This window comes from Oncorhynchus clarkii, chromosome 2 (assembly GCF_045791955.1).
Source record: "Oncorhynchus clarkii lewisi isolate Uvic-CL-2024 chromosome 2, UVic_Ocla_1.0, whole genome shotgun sequence".
In the NCBI taxonomy this organism is placed as follows: Eukaryota; Metazoa; Chordata; class Actinopteri; order Salmoniformes; family Salmonidae; genus Oncorhynchus; species Oncorhynchus clarkii.
Window position 1 is genome coordinate 339,776 of NC_092148.1, and position 20,009 is coordinate 359,784.

Consider the following 20,009-nt stretch of genomic DNA (forward strand, 5'->3'; position numbering starts at 1 on the left):
GCAGTGATTGGTTAGTTCTGGTCCTTGTGGTCCTCAGAACAATCTGATGCAGTGATTGGTTAGTTCTGGTCCTTGTGGTCCTCAGAACAATCTGATGCAGTGATTGGTTAGTTCTGGTCCTTGTGGTCCTCAGAACAATCTGATGCAGTGATTGGAGGTTAGTTTCTCCAGTTGTATTGTTCTTCAACAGTTACAGTCAAATGTTACCAAATCATCAACGATCCTACCAGACTTCTAAAGACTGGTTTTCACATGGGGTTAAAACTGCCCAAAATGTCAATATTTGAAATGGGTCCTAAATTAAGTCAATACAAGAGAAAAACAATTGAAGGGAATATAAAACAAGGGAATTTTGGCTTTACCAAATTACAAACAAACAGTTTTAGTACATTTTAAACTGCTCTTCCAGCTATTACTGGAGCCTTTACATGCTGTGTGCTTTAAAACTATAACGTTGAAATAGAACAACAATACGCTGAAATATAACAACAATACGCTGAAATATAACAACAATACGCTGAAATATAACAACAATACGCTGAAATATAACAACAATACGCTGAAATATAACAACAATACGCTGAAATATAACAACAATACGCTGAAATATAACAACAATACCCTGAAATATAACAACAATACCCTGAAATATAACAACAATACGCTGAAATATAACAACAATACGCTGAAATATAACAACAATACGCTGAAATATAACAACAATACGCTGAAATATAACAACAATACGCTGAAATATAACAACAATACGCTGAAATATAACAACAATACGCTGAAATATAACAACAATACGCTGAAATATAACAATACGCTGAAATATAACAACAATACGCTGAAATATAACAACAATACGCTGAAATATAACAACAATACGCTGAAATATAACAACAATACGCTGAAATATAACAACAATACGCTGAAATATAACAACAATACGCTGAAATATAACAACAATACGCTGAAATATAACAACAATACGCTGAAATATAACAACAATACCCTGAAATATAACAACAATACGCTGAAATATAACAACAATACGCTGAAATATAACAACAATACGCTGAAATATAACAACAATACGCTGAAATATAACAACAATACGCTGAAATATAACAACAATACGCTGAAATATAACAACAATACGCTGAAATATAACAACAATACGCTGAAATATAACAACAATACGCTGAAATATAACAACAATACGCTGAAATATAACTCTGCAAAATGAACTGCTGTGGAGAGTTTATTCACAAAACATCTTGAAGTGTTAATATTGAATCAAAAACACATTATTTACATGTCAAAAGGTTTTTAATAAAAATCTCTTATAATTACAATAGTCTTTTTGAGGATAATAGATATTTTCTTCCACCTAGAGCATCTGTTTCTACAGAGACAATCTGAATCGTCTCCAGCCATTTGTTCCCCTTTACAATATGAAACATGTTGATTTCAGGGAAAAACCTTGTTCCACACAAATCATCTATTTTAAACAATAGATGGCAAAACATGTACAGTTATATTCCTGTTTAGTAAAGTTCCACACTGTAGCTTGAGTTATTTTTATTTTAGAAACCGGTATTTGTCACATTTTATAAACTGGGATTTGTCGTTCAACAAGCTCTAGTTTCTAGCAAGACCTCACAACAACAAGGGATTCTTCATTCACCCTTTCAGGTTGTAATTGTATTTGACATATACAGTTAAGTAATGGGTCAGTTGAACGTAGCAGGCTTTAGTTTGTTTCTAATAAACGTGTTATAAATATGTTTTTATTTGCCCGTCGTAGGTTCTCCAGCAGGGGGAGGGGGGGGGGGGGGATCCCCCTGTGTGATAAAGCTTCGTGTGGCTGGCTGAGATTCCCTGGCTGGAGGCTGAGGCTGTGCTGGCTGTGGACTGGAGCAGCTCTGCTCTCAGCTCTGCTCTGCACACCTGTGGACAGAATGAATAGATGGGGTGTGTGAACGGTCTGCTCCAGACTGACTGGCGCCGTCAACACAACACAGGGCTTCATCAACAAGCCAAAACAAACGGACCGGCTCAGACAACTGACTTCCAGTATACCGTAAACACAGCTGCCTGTCAGCCTGCCTGCCTGCCTGTCTCTGTCTGTCTGCCTGTCTGTCTGTCTGCCTTCCAGCTAACCTAACCAGGCCTGTCTGGGTCTCAGAGCCTTCCAGCTAACCTAACCAGGCCTGTCTGGGTCTCAGAGCCTTCCAGCTAACCTAACCAGGCTCTGCTCCTCATTTACAGGCAGATGACCTTTAACCCTCTGCTTGGAACGTTGCTACACAAGAGGACAGTTATTGTGCAACACACAGCTGGCTCCTGGGTGTTGTCAATAATCAGGTTACTCAATGACACTCTGTCTACTGCTACTGCAAGTCACAGTTTAATAGCTGAAACCACAGCAGCAACACTACTACCACTCATAATAATAATACTGCTACTACTCATAATAATAACAATAATATTAATAATAATAATATTACTAGTACTACTCAATAACAACAATACTCCTACTATTAATCATAATAATAATAACACGAATAATACTACTGCTACTATTACTCATAATAATAATTACAATAATTATAATACTGCTACTATTACTCATAATAAAAATTACAATAATTATAATACCGCTACTATTACTCATAATAATAATTACAATAATTATTATACTGCTACTATTACTCATAATAATAATTACAATAATTATAATACTGCTACTATTACTCATAATAATAATTACAATAATTATAATACCGCTACTATTACTCATAATAACAATAATACTAATAATACTGATAGTACTACTTAATAATAATAATACTAATACATCTGCTACTACTACCCATAATAATAATACTACTAGTACTACCCATAATAATAATACTACTACTACTACCCATAATAATAATACTGTTGGTACTACCCATCATAATAATAATACTGTTGGTACTACCCATAATAATAATAATACTGCTACTACTACCCATAATAATAATACTACTAGTACTACCCATAATAATAATACTACTAGTACTACCCATAATAATAATACTGTTGGTACTACCCATAATAATAATACTACTAGTACTACCCATAATAATAATACTACTACTACTACCCATAATAATAATACTGTTGGTACTACCCATCATAATAATAATACTGTTGGTACTACCCATAATAATAATAATACTGCTACTACTACCCATAATAATAATACTACTAGTACTACCCATAATAATAATACTACTAGTACTACCCATAATAATAATACTGTTGGTACTACCCATAATAATAATATTAGTACTACCCATAATAATAATATTAGTACTACCCATAATAATAATACTACTAGCACTACCCATAATAATAATACTACTAGTACTACCCATAATAATAATACTGTTGGTACTACCCATAATAATAATAATACTACTAGTACTACCCATAATAATAATACTGTTGGTACTACCCATAATAATAATATTAGTACTACCCATAATAATAATATTAGTACTACCCATAATAATAATACTACTAGTACTACCCATAATAATAATACTGTTGGTACTACCCATAATAATAATATTAGTACTACCCATAATAATAATATTAGTACTACCCATAATAATAATACTACTAGCACTACCCATAATAATAATACTACTAGTACTACCCATAATAATAATACTGTTGGTACTACCCATAATAATAATACTACTACTAGTACTACCCATAATAATAATACTACTAGTACTACCCATAATAATAATACTGTTGGTACTACCCATAATAATAATACTACTAGTACTACCCATAATAATAATACTACTAGTACTACCCATAATAATAATACTACTAGTACTACCCATAATAATAATACTGTTGGTACTACCCATAATAATAATACTACTAGTACTACCCATAATAATAATACTACTAGTACTACCCATAATAATAATACTACTAGTACTACCCATAATAATACTACTAGTACTACTCATAATAATAATATTAGTACTACCCATAATAATAATACTACTAGTACTACCCATAATAATAATATTAGTACTACCCATAATAATAATACTACTAGCACTACCCATAATACTAATACTGCTACTACTACCCATAATAATAATTATACTAGTACTACCCATAATAATAATACTGCTAATACTACTCACAATAATAATAATATTGCTAGTACTACTCATAATAATACTGCTAGTACTACTCATAATAATAATACTGTGAGTACTACCCATAATAATAATATTGCTAGTACTACCCATAATAATAATACTGTGAGTACTACCCATAATAATAATACTGCGAGTACTACTCAAAATAATAATACTGTTGGTACTACTCACAATAATAATACTAGTAGTACTACTCATAATAATACTACTGCTAGTACTACTCGTAATAATAATACTGCTAGTACTACTCACATTAATAATAATACTACTAGTACTACGCATAATAATAATACTGCTAGTACTACTCATAATAATACTAATACTACTAGTACTACTCATAATAATAATACTGCTAGTACTACTCATAATAATATTAATACTGCTAGTACTACTCATAATAATACTACTGGTACTACTCACAATAATACTACTACTGCTAGTACTACTCTCAATCATACTAATACTACTAGTACTACTCATAATAATAATACTGCTAGTACCACCCATAATAATAATACTGCTGGTGCTACTCATAATAATAATACTGCTAATACTACTCATAATAACACTAATACTACTAGTACTACTCATAATAATAATAATAATACTAGTACCACCCATAATAATAATACTGCTGGTGCTACTCATAATAATAATACTGCTAATACTACTCATAATAATACTAATACTGCTAGTACTACTCATAATAATACTAATCCAGGTGAATTCAAGGTATATTGAACACAGATTGTGAAGCAGATTTAAACCAGAACAATAGGATCCTACTCACCATTGGCCATTTCTCAGCGACACAAAACTGAGTCGTCCTTTTTGCCTGTTGACATCCTCTGAAATAAGGGAAAAGATAATGAAAACTACCTGACAGTTTATGAGTCAGGTAAGGTGACACAAACCACGAGCTATACAGAGAATGAACCAGTGTTGACTACATGACATGACCCTTCACCACAACACAACTTCTCATCTGATCTGAGAGCATCACAGCAGGACCACAACACAACTTATCATCTGATCTGAGAGCATCACAGCAGGACCACAACACAACTTATCATCTGATCTGAGAGCATCACAGCAGGACCACAACACAACTTATCATCTGATCTGAGAGCATCACAGCAGGACCACAGACTCCTTCACCTCATGCACAGGGGTCCTGTCTTTCACATGCACCAACCACTGCCACTAGAAATGACGTATTATGCCTTTCAATAACATGTGTCTCTGTCAATAGATGTTTCAATAACATGTGTCTCTGCCAATACGATGTTTCAATAACATGTGTCTCTGTCAATACGATGTTTCAATAACATGTGTCTCTGTCAATAGATGTTTCAATAACATGTGTCTCTGTCAATACGATGTCTCAATAACATGTGTCTCTGTCAATAGATGTTTCAATAACATGTGTCTCTGCCAATACGATGTCTCAATAACATGTGTCTCTGTCAATACGATATTCCAATAACATGTGTCTCTGTCAATACGATGTTTCAATAACATGTGTCTCTGCCAATACGATGTTTCAATAACATGTGTCTCTGTCAATACGATGTTTCAATAACATGTGTCTCTGTCAATAGATGTTTCAATAACATGTGTCTCTGTCAATACGATGTCTCAATAACATGTGTCTGTCAATAGATGTTTCAATAACATGTGTCTCTGCCAATACAATGTCTCAATAACATGTGTCTCTGCCAATACGATGTCTCAATAACATGTGTCTCTGTCAATACGATGTCTCAATAACATGTGTCTCTGTCAATACGATGTCTCAATAACATGTGTCTCTGTCAATACGATGTCTCAATAACATGTGTCTCTGCCAATACGATGTCTCAATAACATGTGTCTCTGCCAATACGATGTCTCAATAACATGTGTCTCTGTCAATACGATGTTTCAATAACATGTGTCTCTGCCTTGTCAATACGATGTTTCAATAACATGTGTCTCTGTCAATACGATGTTTCAATAACATGTGTCTCTGTCAATACGATGTTTCAATAACATGTGTCTCTGTCAATACGATGTTTCAATAACATGTGTCTCTGCCAATACGATGTTTCAATAACATGTGTCTCTGCCAATACGATGTCTCAATAACATGTGTCTCTGCCAATACGATGTCTCAATAACATGTGTCTCTGCCAATACGATGTCTCAATAACATGTGTCTCTGCCAATACGATGTCTCAATAACATGTGTCTCTGCCAATACGATGTTTCAATAACATGTGTCTCTGTCAATACGATGTCTCAATAACATGTGTCTCTGTCAATACGATGTCTCAATAACATGTGTCTCTGTCAATACGATGTCTCAATAACATGTGTCTCTGTCAATACGATGTTTCAATAACATGTGTCTCTGCCAATACGATGTCTCAATAACATGTGTCTCTGCCAATACGATGTTTCAATAACATGTGTCTCTGCCAATACGATGTCTCAATAACATGTGTCTCTGCCAATACGATGTCTCAATAACATGTGTCTCTGCCAATACGATGTTCCAATAACATGTGTCTCTGTCAATACGATGTTTCAATAACATGTGTCTCTGCCTTGTCAATACGATGTTTCAATAACATGTGTCTCTGTCAATACGATGTTTCAATAACATGTGTCTCTGCCAATACGATGTTTCAATAACATGTGTCTCTGCCAATACGATGTCTCAATAACATGTGTCTCTGTCAATACGATGTCTCAATAACATGTGTCTCTGTCAATACGATGTCTCAATAACATGTGTCTCTGTCAATACGATGTCTCAATAACATGTGTCTCTGTCAATACAATGTTTCAATAACATGTGTCTCTGCCAATACGATGTCTCAATAACATGTGTCTCTGCCAATACGATGTCTCAATAACATGTGTCTCTGTCAATACGATGTCTCAATAACATGTGTCTCTGCCAATACGATGTTTCAATAACATGTGTCTCTGTCAATACGATGTCTCAATAACATGTGTCTCTGTCAATACGATGTCTCAATAACATGTGTCTCTGCCAATACGATGTTTCAATAACATGTGTCTCTGTCAATACGATGTCTCAATAACATGTGTCTCTGTCAATACGATGTCTCAATAACATGTGTCTCTGCCAATACGATGTTTCAATAACATGTGTCTCTGCCAATACGATGTTTTCCACAAGAACATAAACAAGGCCATTTGTTATTCTACAATACAGGAGTCGCCTGACTTGAAAAGGACAACACCACTGATACACACCACCCATTCTATATATAGTCTTCTAGACCATCCCACTGGGCACACACTGGTTGAATCAACGTTGTTTCCACGTCATTTCATTGTTGAACCAACGTGGAAGAGACGTTGAATTGACGTCTTGTGCCATTGCTTCTTACCTGGTGGTCTGTGTTGAGAACCGTTAGTGGTGTCCGGTTAGAGCCTGGGGACGGCGGGCACATCCCCGTCATGGTCCCCGTCTGTTGTTTCAGGAGAGAAGGGTGCGTCTCCAGCGCGAGCTGCAGGTCCAAGATGTAATCTATGACGTGCTGAAGGATCTCCACTTTGCTGACTTTCTTATCCTGCGGTATGGTGGGTACGAGGCGCTTGAGGCGACTGTAACACTGGTTCATATCGTCCTGCAGACACAGCTGCTCTTCTTCCTGCAACCTCGACCGAGCGATGTTCAGGCTGTGATCCGAGAGGTAGTGTAAAGAAAGCTCGTTGCCGCTGCTGCTTGAGGTATCCTTCTGGGGGCGGACGGGAGTAGTAGCCTTCATTTCGGTAATAACGCACCCGTACGGCGGGGTTGAGAGAAAACAGTCACTGGTGCCAAATACCGGAGATTATATGTAGGCGATGAAGATGGCTATGACCGAAGTAAAAGACAAACTAGCAAAAGAAAACGGTCGACAAAAATGTTTCAAAAGTAGTAGATTTTATTCTGTCAACATCCCGTGGACCAGTCGGTTCTACTTCACCAAGCACCGCGTGAAGAATGAATAGATTCCGTTCACTTATATGGGAAGGGGAGGCGCCAGCGCGCTGCTGGTTGACAGTACCGGAGAGAAACTGGTCAATCACGAGCCGCCCGGTGCCCATGATGGAACAACACCACCCTATAGAAATGCGTGCCTGCCTCTGCGCTGCGGAGGGTGACGCCTGTCGAAGGTGTGTGTGTGTGTGTGTGTGTGTGTGTGTGTGTGTTCGATATATAAAATCGAATCAGTAAGGAGGCCGGAGCATTTGAAATATAAAATGCAATAATTCTGTGTAAACTGATTATCATCGTTCACTTAAAATATATATTTCTATTTTATATATCTTGTACATGAAATCAACGTTTTTATGTCATACACAAGATACATCAGGGAGCAAAATGTGAAATGCTTCTAGCCAGCTACCTCTCAACAGGGCAGTTAAATGCTGCTAGCCAGCTACCTCTCAACAGGGCAGTGAAATGCTTCTAGCCAGCTACCTCTCAACAGGGCAGTGAAATGCTTCTAGCCAGCTACCTCTCAACAGGGCAGTAAAATGCTTCTAGCCAGCTACCTCCCAACAGGGCAGTGAAATGCTTCTTGCCAGCTACCTCTCAACAGGGCAGTGAAATGCTTCTAGCCAGCTACCTCTCAACAGGACAGTGAAATGCTTCTAGCCAGCTACCTCCCAACAGGGCAGTGAAATGCTTCTAGCCAGCTACCTCTCAACCGGGCAGTGAAATGCTTCTAGCCAGCTACCTCTCAACAGGGCAGTGAAATGCTTCTAGCCAGCTACCTCTCAACAGGGCAGTAAAATGCTTCTAGCCAGCTACCTCTCAACAGGACAGTGAAATGCGTCTAGCCAGCTACCTCTCAACAGTGCAGTGAAATGCTTCTTGCCAGCTACCTCTCAACAGGGCAGTGAAATGCTTCTTGCCAGCTACATCTCAGCAGTGCAGTGAAATGCTTATTGCCAGCTACCTCTCAACAGGGCAGTGAAATGCTGCTAGCCAGCTACCTCTCAACAGGGCAGTGAAATGCTTCTAGAGCCAGCTACCTCTCAACAGGGCAGTGAAATGCTTCTAGCCAGCTACCTCTCAACAGTGCAGTGAAATGCTTCTAGCCAGCTACCTCTCAACAGGGCAGTGAAATGCTTCTAGCCAGCTACCTCTCAACAGTGCAGTAAAATGCTTCTTGCCAGCTACCTCTCAACAGTGCAGTGAAATGCTTCTTGCCAGCTACCTCTCAACAGGGCAGTGAAATGCTTCTAGCCAGCTACCTCTCAACAGTGCAGTGAAATGCTTCTTGCCAGCTACCTCTCAACAGGGCAGTGAAATGCTTATAGCCAGCTACCTCTCAACAGGGCAGTGAAATGCTTCTAGCCAGCTACCTCTCAACAGGGCAGTGAAATGCTTCTTGCCAGCTACCTCTCAACAGGGCAGTGAAATGCTTCTAGCCAGCTACCTCTCAACAGGGCAGTGAAATGCTTCTTGCCAGCTACCTCTCAACAGGGCAGTGAAATGCTTCTAGCCAGCTACCTCTCAACAGGGCAGTGAAATGCTTCTAGCCAGCTACCTCTCAACAGGGCAGTGAAATGCTTCTAGCCAGCTACCTCTCAACAGGGCAGTGAAATGCTTCTAGCCAGCTACCTCTCAACAGTGCAGTGAAATGCTTCTTGCCAGCTACCTCTCAACAGGGCAGTAAAATGCTTCTTGCCAGCTACCTCTCAACAGGGCAGTGAAATGCTTCTTGCCAGCTACCTCTCAACAGGGAAATAATATAGAAGAACAAAAGTAAATATAAAAACAAACACAATTAGGTGATTGTTATAATGTTATTAAAATGATAACCTACAGGAATATCATTGAATAGTCTATAGCACTCAGCATCTATTCATAGATGAGCATGAACTACAGACTTCTGGCCTGAATGCCTTCAAAACCGACCACTAGGGGCCAGAAGTGGAACCAACCAAGTCATTATTATTGGAGAACCAACCAAGTCATTATTATTGGAGGACCAATCAAGTCATTATTATTGGAGGACCAAGTCATTATTATTGGAGAACCAACCAAGTCATTATTATTGGAGAACCAACCAAGTCATTATTATTGGAGGACCAATCAAGTCATTATTATTGGAGGACCAACCAAGTCATTATTATTGGAGAACCAACCAAGTCATTATTATTGGAGGACCAAGTAATTATTATTGGAGAACCAACCAAGTCATTATTATTGGAGAACCAACCAAGTCATTATTATTGGAGGACCAACCAAGTCATTATTATTGGAGAACCAACTAAGTCATTATTATTGGAGAACCAACCAAGTCATTATTATTGGAGGACCAACCAAGTCATTATTATTGGAGAACCAACCAAGTCATTATTATTGGAGAACCAACCAAGTCATTATTATTGGAGAACCAACCAAGTCATTATTATTGGAGAACCAACCAAGTCATTATTATTGGAGGACCAATCAAGTCATTATTATTGGAGGACCAACCAAGTCATTATTATTGGAGGACCAATCAAGTCATTATTATTGGAGGACCAACCAAGTCATTATTATTGGAGAACCAACCAAGTCATTATTATTGGAGGAACAACCAAGTCATTATTATTGGAGGACCAGGAGACATCCCATCTGAGGTGAAAGGTGACAGAGTGGTGTTGGACAGACCAGGAGACATCCCATCTGAGGTGAAAGGTGACAGAGTGGTGTTGGACAGACCAGGAGACATCCCATCTGAGGTGAAAGGTGACAGAGCTAGAGAGGTGTTGGTCAGACCAGGAGACATCCCATCTGAGGTGAAAGGTGCCAGAGAGGTGTTTGTCAGACCAGGAGACATCCCGGAAATCGGTCTTCTGTTGTAAATGTCTGTGGTGTCTGAACGGTTTGACCTACGAACTATTGTGACCCCTTCTATGGAAAGAGGAGACTCACGAACACCATGAGTGTTCGACCCCACAAGTGTCACATGACTCATCTGAAGGTAACCAGTTAAAAGTATTTCCTGAGTGTTTCTCTCTCTCTCTCTCTCTCTCTCTCTCTCTCTCTCTCTCTCTCTCTCTCTCTCTCTCTCTCTCTCTCTCTCTCTCTCTCAGATACCCACTGCAGTGCACAGGTGCTTCCAGCGTCCATGCAGTGTTTTGGGACGTTATTGGATACAGTATCAAGTGTATCATATCAGATCTTCTGGGACTGAAACAGCATTATTAGGAATAGTTAGTTTCAATATCTTCAATGGGAGTTTCTCAAACCTCCGCAGCTATTAGTTTCAGTTCCCAGTGTGGTGGTGTGGGTTAACACTGTGGACTCTCCCAGTGGTGTGGGTTGACACTGTGGACTCTCCCAGTGGTGTGGGTTAACACTGTGGACCCTCCCAGTGGTGTGGGTTAACACTGTGGACTCTCCCAGTGGTGTGGGTTAACACTGTGGACTCTCCCAGTGTGGTGGTGTGGGTTAACACTGTGGACTCTCCCAGTGGTGTGGGTTAACACTGTGGACTCTCCCAGTGTGGTGGTGTGGTGTGGGTTAACACTGTGGACTCTCCCAGTGTGGTGGTGTGGGTTAACACTGTGGACTCTCCCAGTGGTGTGGGTTAACACTGTGGACTCTCCCAGTGGTGTGGGTTAACACTGTGGACTCTCCCTGTGTGGTGGGTTAACACTGTGGACTCTCCCAGTATGGTGGTGTGGTGTGGGTTAACACTGTGGACTCTCCCAGTGTGGTGTGGGTTAACACTGTGGACTCTTCTAGTATGGTGGTGTGGTGTGGGTTAACACTGTGGACTCTCCCAGTGGTGTGGGTTGACACTGTGGACTCTCCCAGTGGTGTGGTGTGGGTTAACACTGTGGACCCTCCCAGTGGTGTGGGTTAACACTGTGGACTCTCCCAGTGGTGTGGGTTAACACTGTGGACTCTCCCAGTGTGGTGGTGTGGGTTAACACTGTGGACTCTCCCAGTGGTGTGGGTTAACACTGTGGACTCTCCCAGTGTGGTGGTGTGGTGTGGGTTAACACTGTGGACTCTCCCAGTGTGGTGGTGTGGTGTGGGTTAACACTGTGGACTCTCCCAGTGGTGTGGGTTAACACTGTGGACTCTCCCAGTGGTGTGGGTTAACACTGTGGACTCTCCCTGTGTGGTGGGTTAACACTGTGGACTCTCCCAGTATGGTGGTGTGGTGTGGGTTAACACTGTGGACTCTCCCAGTGTGGTGTGGGTTAACACTGTGGACTCTTCTAGTATGGTGGTGTGGTGTGGGTTAACACTGTGGACTCTCCCAGTGTGGTGGTGTGGTGTGGGTTAACACTGTGGACTCTCCCAGTGTGGTGGTGTGGTGTGGGTTAACACTGTGGACTCTCCCAGTGTGGTGGTGTGGGTTAACAACACTGTGGACTCTCCCAGTATGGTGGTGTGGTGTGGGTTAACACTGTGGACTCTCCCAGTGTGGTGGTGTGGGTTAACACTGTGGACTCTCCCAGTGTGGTGGTGTGGTGTGGGTTAACACTGTGGACTCTCCCAGTGGTGTGGGTTAACGCTGTGGACTCTCCCTGTGTGGTGGTGTGGTGTGGGTTAACACTGTGGACTCTCCCAGTGTGGTGGTGTGGGTTAACACTGTGGACTCTCCCAGTGTGGTGGTGTGGTGTGGGTTAACACTGTGGACTCTCCCAGTGGTGTGGGTTAACACTGTGGACTCTCCCAGTATGGTGGTGTGGTGTGGGTTAACACTGTGGATTCTCCCAGTGTGGTGGTGTGGGTTAACACTGTGGACTCTCCCAGTGTGGTGGTGTGGTGTGGGTTAACACTGTGGACTCTCCCAGTGTGGTGGTGTGGTGTGGGTTAACACTGTGGACTCTCCCAGTGTGGTGGTGTGGTGTGGGTTAACACTGCGGACTCTCCCAGTGTGGTGGTGTGGGTTAACACTGTGGACTCTCCCAGTGTGGTGGTGTGGTGTGGGTTAACACTGTGGACTGTCCCAGTGTGGTGGTGTGGTGTGGGTTAACACTGTGGACTCTCCCAGTGTGGTGGTGTGGGTTAACACTGTGGACTCTCCCAGTGTGGTGGTGTGGTGTGGGTTAACACTGTGGACTCTCCCAGTGTGGTGGTGTGGTGTGGGTTAACACTGTGGACTCTCCCAGTATGGTGGTGTGGGTTAACACTGTGGACTCTCCCAGTGTGGTGGTGTCGTGTGGGTTAACACTGTGGACTCTCCCAGTGTGGTGGTGTGGGTTAACACTGTGGACTCTCCCAGTATGGTGGTGTGGTGTGGGTTAACATTGTGGACTCTCCCAGTGTGGTGGTGTGGGTTAACACTGTGGACTCTCCCAGTGTGGTGGTGTGGTGTAGGTTAACACTGTGGACTCTCCCGGTGTGGTGGTGTGGGTTAACACTGTGGACTCTCCCAGTATGGTGGTGGGGGTTAACACTGTGGACTCTCCCAGTGTGGTGGTGTGGTGTGGGTTAACACTGGACTCTCGCAGTATGGTGGTGTGGTGTGGGTTAACACTGTGGACTCTCCCAGTATGGTGGTGTGGTGTGGGTTAACACTGTGGACTCTCCCAGTGTGGTGGTGTGGTGTGGGTTAACACTGTGGACTCTCCCAGTACGGTGGTGTGGGTTAACACTGTGGACTCTCCCAGTATGGTGGTGTGGTGTGGGTTAACACTGTGGACTCTTCTAGTGTGGTGGTGTGGTGTGGGTTAACACTGTGGACTCTCCCAGTGTGGTGGTGTGGGTTAACACTGTGGACTCTCCCAGTATGGTGGTGTGGTGTGGGTTAACACTGTGCACTCTCCCAGTGTGGTGGTGTGGGTTAACACTGTGGACTCTCCCAGTGTGGTGGTGTGGTGTGGGTTAACACTGGACTCTCCCAGTATGGTGGTGTGGTGTGGGTTAACACTGTGGTCTCTCCCAGTGTGGTGGTGTGGTGTGGGTTAACACTGTGGACTCTCCCAGTGTGGTGGTGTGGGTTAACTCTGTGGACTCTCCCAGTACGTTGGTGTGGTGTGGGTTAACACTGTGGTCTCTCCCAGTATGGTGGTGTGGGTTAACACTGTGGACTCTCCCAGTGTGGTGGTGTGGGTTAACACTGTGGACTCTCCCAGTATGGTGGTGTGGTGTGGGTTAACACTGTGGACTCTCCCAGTATGATGGTGTGGTGTGGTTTAACACTGTGGACTCTCCCAGTATGGTGGTGTGGTGTGGGTTAACACTGTGGACTCTCCCAGTGTGGTGGTGTGGTGTGGGTTAACACTGTGGACTCTCCCAGTGTGGTGGTGTGGGTTAACACTGTGGACTCTTCCAGTGTGGTGGTGTGGTGTGGGTTAACACTGTGGACTCTCCCAGTGTGGTGGTGTGGTGTGGGTTAACACTGTGGACTCTCCCAGTGTGTTGGTGTGGTGTGGGTTAACACTGTGGACTCTCCCAGTACTCCCAGTACAAGCACCCTACTATGTAACCAGTACTACCAGTACTCCCAGTACAAGCACCCTACTGCACATAGTAGTAACAGATTCAGAAACGTTCCTGAAAATGTCTCCATTTGCAGTACGTTTGCCAATCGGTTGTGCTACCAGCCAGTGGGGATACATTAAACATTACAGCTAGCTAGGTTTGTTCCAGGTAACTTCCTAACCATTACTCTTCAGATAATTGGGTTATCATAAAAACAGCTGAATGCTAGCTAGCTAGCATAGTTACATGTACTCTTATGCTTGAATCAACTTTGAAACCAATTATACACCGTTGCTAATAGTTACCGGTAGCTAGCTACCTGGCTACCTAGCTGGCTTTATTGGTCCAGGGAGTGGGGTAGCTAGCTACCTGGCTGGCTTTATTGGTCCAGGGAGTGGGGTAGCTAGCTACCTGGCTGGCTTTATTGGTCCAGGGAGTGGGTTAGCTAGCTACCTGGCTGGCTTTATTGGTCCAGGGAGTGGGTTAGCTAGCTACCTAGCTGGCTTTATTGGTCCAGGGAGTGGGGTAGCTAGCTACCTAGCTGGCTTTATTGGTCCAGGGAGTGGGTTAGCTAGCTACCTAGCTGGCTTTATTGGTCCAGGGAGTGGGGTAGCTAGCTACCTAGCTGTCTTTATTGGTCCAGGGAGTGGGGTAGCGAGCTACCTAGCTGGCTTTATTGGTCCAGGGAGTGGGGTAGCTAGCTACCTAGCTGGCTTTATTGGTCCAGGGAGTGGGTTAGCTAGCTACCTAGCTGGCTTTATTGGTCCAGGGAGTGGGGTAGCTAGCTACCTAGCTGGCTTTATTGGTCCAGGGAGTGGGTTAGCTAGCTACCTAGCTGGCTTTATTGGTCCAGGGAGTGGGGTAGCTAGCTACCTGGCTGGCTTTATTAGTCCAGGGAGTGGGGTAGCTAGCTACCTGGCCAGCTACCCTCACCCTGGCTGTTTGGTGTGTTTATAACTGAGTGTGGGCCGTGCCAGCTACCCTCACCCTGGCTGTTTGGTGTGTTTATAATTGAGTGTGGGTCGTGCCAGCTACCCTCACCCTGGCTGTTTGGTGTGTTTCGTGTGATAGCTCCCTCCTAAGGGCTTAGTTTGACATGGTGCCTTCTGTTAATGCAAGTGTTTCCTATTTCCTGTCACCTGATCTCTGCCAGTGGCTGGAGGGTTTAAATGCTCAGTTCTAGAGCTTTATGGGAGATTCAATACAAAATGGCTGCCTGTCTCTGTAGGGGTTAGTTAGGGCTGATGCGAGTCCTAGGGGCTAGTCAGACTGATCTTCAGTCTTTGTATTTATTTAACTAATAAAAAATAAAATAATTTGTCTATTATTTACTTTGAGCCTGGTCAAGCATCTTGTTGGATGAATTCTACGTGTTGGTAAAAGCTGCACCTGCTCCAAGAGCCTTAAAATAAGAACCCTGAACTGTACGTTGTGCTTCCTGCCTCTCCTTGCTCAACAACTACCATCCACACATACACACACACACACACACACACACATACACACACACACACACACACACACACACACACACACACACACACACACACACACACACACACACACAACGTATTGAACTCTCCCATTGCTCTGAAAAATGACAGTCTGTGAAGAAATGTGGGGATTTTAGAGGATGGGGATCATAATAAATAATTACAGTTTGGGGGAAATGGAGTTCTATACATAACATCATGATCTTTAAAGTTAGAAAAATCCATTAAGGGGGACTGATAATATTATAATTAGGGAACCCGCATCTCATTTATTTATATTTCGACTGTTATTATTTGCTCCCTGGAAATGTTTATTCAAATGAGGAAGTCTTTAACTTTCTAATTTCATGGTTCAGAAGTCGCACAGAAGGACATTGGGGTTCCTGTACTATGATGTGTAAAGGGTTCAGAAGTCGTACAGAAGGACATTGGGGTTCCTGTAGTATGATGTGTAAAGGGTTCAGAAGGACATTGGGGATCCTGTAGTATGATGTGTAAAGGGTTCAGAAGGACATTGGGGTTCCTGTAGTATGATGTGTAAAGGGTTCAGAAGTCGTACAGAAGGACATTGGGGTTCCTGTAGTATGATGTGTAAAGGGTTCAGAAGGACATTGGGGATCCTGTAGTATGATGTGTAAAGGGTTCAGAAGGACATTGGGGTTCCTGTAGTATGATGTGTAAAGGGTTCAGAAGGACATTGGGGTTCCTGTAGTATGATGTGTAAAGGGTTCAGAAGGACATTTGGGTTCCTGTAGTATGATGTGTAAAGGGTTCAGAAGGACATTGGGGTTCCTGAAGTATGATGTGTAAGGGGTTCAGAAGGACATTGGGGATCCTGTAGTATGATGTGTAAAGGGTTCAGAAGGACATTGGGGTTCCTGTAGTATGATGTGCAAAGGGTTCAGAAGGACATTGGGGTTCCTGTAGTATGATGTGTAAAGGGTTCAGAAGGACATTGGGGATCCTGTAGTATGATGTGTAAAGGGTTCAGAAGGACATTGGGGTTCCTGTAGTATGATGTGTAAAGGGCTCAGAAGGACATTGGGGTTCCTGTAGCATGATGTGTAAAGGGTTCAGAAGGACATTGGGGTTCCTGTAGTATGATGTGTAAAGGGTTCAGAAGGACATTGGGGTTCCTGTAGTATGATGTGTAAAGGGATCCTGTAGTATGATGTGTAAAGGGTTCCTGTAGTATGATGTGTAAAGGGTTCCTGTAGTATGATGTGTAAAGAGTTCCTGTAGTATGATGTGTAAAGGGATCCTGTAGTATGATGTGTAAAGGGATCCTGTAGTATGATGTGTAAAGGGTTCCTGTAGTATGATGTGTAAAGGGTTCCTGTAGTATGATGTGTAAAGGGATCCTGTAGTATAATGTGTAAAGGGTTCAGAAGGACATTGGGGATCCTGTAGTATGATGTGTAAAGGGTTCAGAATGACATTTGGGTTCCTGTAGTATGATGTGTAAAGGGTTCAGAAGGACATTTGGGTTCCTGTAGTATGATGTGTAAAGGGTTCAGAAGGACATTGGTGTTCCTGTAGTATGATGTGTAAAGGGTTCAGAAGGACATTGGGGATCCTGTAGTATGATGTGTAAAGGGTTCAGAAGGACATTGGGGATCGTGTAGTATGATGTGTAAAGGGTTCAGAAGGACATTGGGGTTCCTGTAGTATGATGTGTAAAGGGTTCAGAAGGACATTGGGGATCCTGTAGTATGATGTGTAAAGGGTTCAGAAGGACATTGGGGATCCTGTAGTATGATGTGTAAAGGGTTCAGAAGGACATTGGGGTTCCTGTAGTATGATGTGTAAAGGGTTCAGAAGGACATTGGGGATCCTGCAGTATGATGTGTAAAGGGTTCAGAAGGACATCGGGGTTCCTGTAGTATGATGTGTAAAGGGTTCAGAAGGACATTGGGGTTCCTGTAGTATGATGTGTAAAGGGCTCAGAAGGACATTGGGGTTCCTGTAGTATGATGTGTAAAGGGTTCAGAAGGACATTGGGGTTCCTGTAGTATGATGTGTAAAGGGCTCAGAAGGACATTGGGGATCCTGTAGTATGATGTGTAAAGGGTTCAGAAGGACATTGGGGTTCCTGTAGTATGATGTGTAAAGGGATCCTGTAGTATGATGTGTAAAGGGATCCTGTAGTATGATGTGTAAAGGGTTCAGAAGGACATTGGGGTTCCTGTAGTATGATGTGTAAAGGGTTCAGAAGGACATTGGGGTTCCTGTAGTATGATGTGTAAAGGGTTCAGAAGGACATTGGGGTTCCTGTAGTATGATGTGTAAAGGGATCCTGTAGTATGATGTGTAAAGGGTTCCTGTAGTATGATGTGTAAAGGGTTCCTGTAGTATGATGTGTAAAGAGTTCCTGTAGTATGATGTGTAAAGGGATCCTGTAGTATGATGTGTAAAGGGATCCTGTAGTATGATGTGTAAAGGGTTCCTGTAGTATGATGTGTAAAGGGTTCCTGTAGTATGATGTGTAAAGGGATCCTGTAGTATGATGTGTAAAGGGTTCAGAAGGACATTGGGGATCCTGTAGTATGATGTGTAAAGGGTTCAGACTGACATTTGGGTTCCTGTAGTATGATGTGTAAAGGGTTCAGAAGGACATTTGGGTTCCTGTAGTATGATGTGTAAAGGGTTCAGAAGGACATTGGTGTTCCTGTAGTATGATGTGTAAAGGGTTCAGAAGGACATTGGGGTTCCTGTAGTATGATGTGTAAAGGGTTCAGAAGGACATTGGGGTTCTTGTAGTATGATGTGTAAAGGATTCAGAAGGACATTGGGGATCCTGTAGTATGATGTGTAAAGGGTTCAGAAGGACATTGGGGTTCCTGTAGTATGATGTGTAAAGGGTTGAGAAGGACATTGGGGATCCTGTAGTATGATGTGTAAAGGGTTCAGAAGGACATTGGGGATCCTGTAGTATGATGTGTAAAGGGTTCAGAAGGACATCGGGGTTCCTGTAGTATGATGTGTAAAGGGTTCAGAAGGACATTGGGGTTCCTGTAGTATGATGTGTAAAGGGCTCAGAAGGACATTGGGGTTCCTGTAGTATGATGTGTAAAGGGTACAGAAGGACATTGGGGTTCCTGTAGTATGTATGATGTGTAAAGGGATCCTGTAGTATGATGTGTAAAGGGATCCTGTAGTATGATGTGTAAAGGGTTCCTGTAGTATGATGTGTAAAGGGTTCAGAATGACATTTGGGTTCCTGTAGTATGATGTGTAAAGGGTTCAGAAGGACATTTGGGTTCCTGTAGTATGATGTGTAAAGGGTTCAGAAGGACATTGGTGTTCCTGTAGTATGATGTGTAAAGGGTTCAGAAGGACATTGGGGATCGTGTAGTATGATGTGCAAAGGGTTCAGAAGGACATTGGGGTTCCTGTAGTATGATGTGTAAAGGGTTCAGAAGGACATTGGGGTTCCTGTAGTATGTATGATGTGTAAAGGGATCCTGTAGTATGATGTGTAAAGGGTTCAGAAGTCGTACAGAAGGACATTGGGGTTCCTGTAGTATGATGTGTAAAGGGCTCAGAAGGACATTGGGGTTCCTGTAGTATGATGTGTAAAGGGTTCAGAAGGACATTGGGGTTCCTGTAGTATGATGTGTAAAGGGTTCAGAAGGACATTGGGGTTCCTGTAGTATGATGTGTAAAGGGATCCTGTAGTATGATGTGTAAAGGGTTCCTGTAGTATGATGTGTAAAGGGTTCCTGTAGTATGATGTGTAAAGAGTTCCTGTAGTATGATGTGTAAAGGGATCCTGTAGTATGATGTGTAAAGGGATCCTGTAGTATGATGTGTAAAGGGTTCCTG

At 42.4% G+C, this 20,009-nt stretch overlaps 1 protein-coding gene across 1 annotated transcript; it reads right to left on the reverse strand.

Annotated features, from left to right (window-relative positions):
- Window positions 1–1,316: 1,316 nt before the first annotated feature.
- On the reverse strand, window positions 1,317–8,240 carry LOC139378661 (DNA-binding protein inhibitor ID-4-like). Its single transcript, XM_071121040.1, has 3 exons — window positions 7,649–8,240; window positions 5,035–5,092; window positions 1,317–1,956 (listed from the first exon to the last, which is right to left on the reverse strand). Exons 1-2 carry the CDS (start codon window positions 8,027–8,029, stop codon window positions 5,048–5,050), a joined length of 426 nt encoding a protein of 141 aa, XP_070977141.1. The 5' UTR covers window positions 8,030–8,240; the 3' UTR covers window positions 1,317–1,956; window positions 5,035–5,047.
- Between the last annotated feature and the right edge of the window lie 11,769 nt (window positions 8,241–20,009).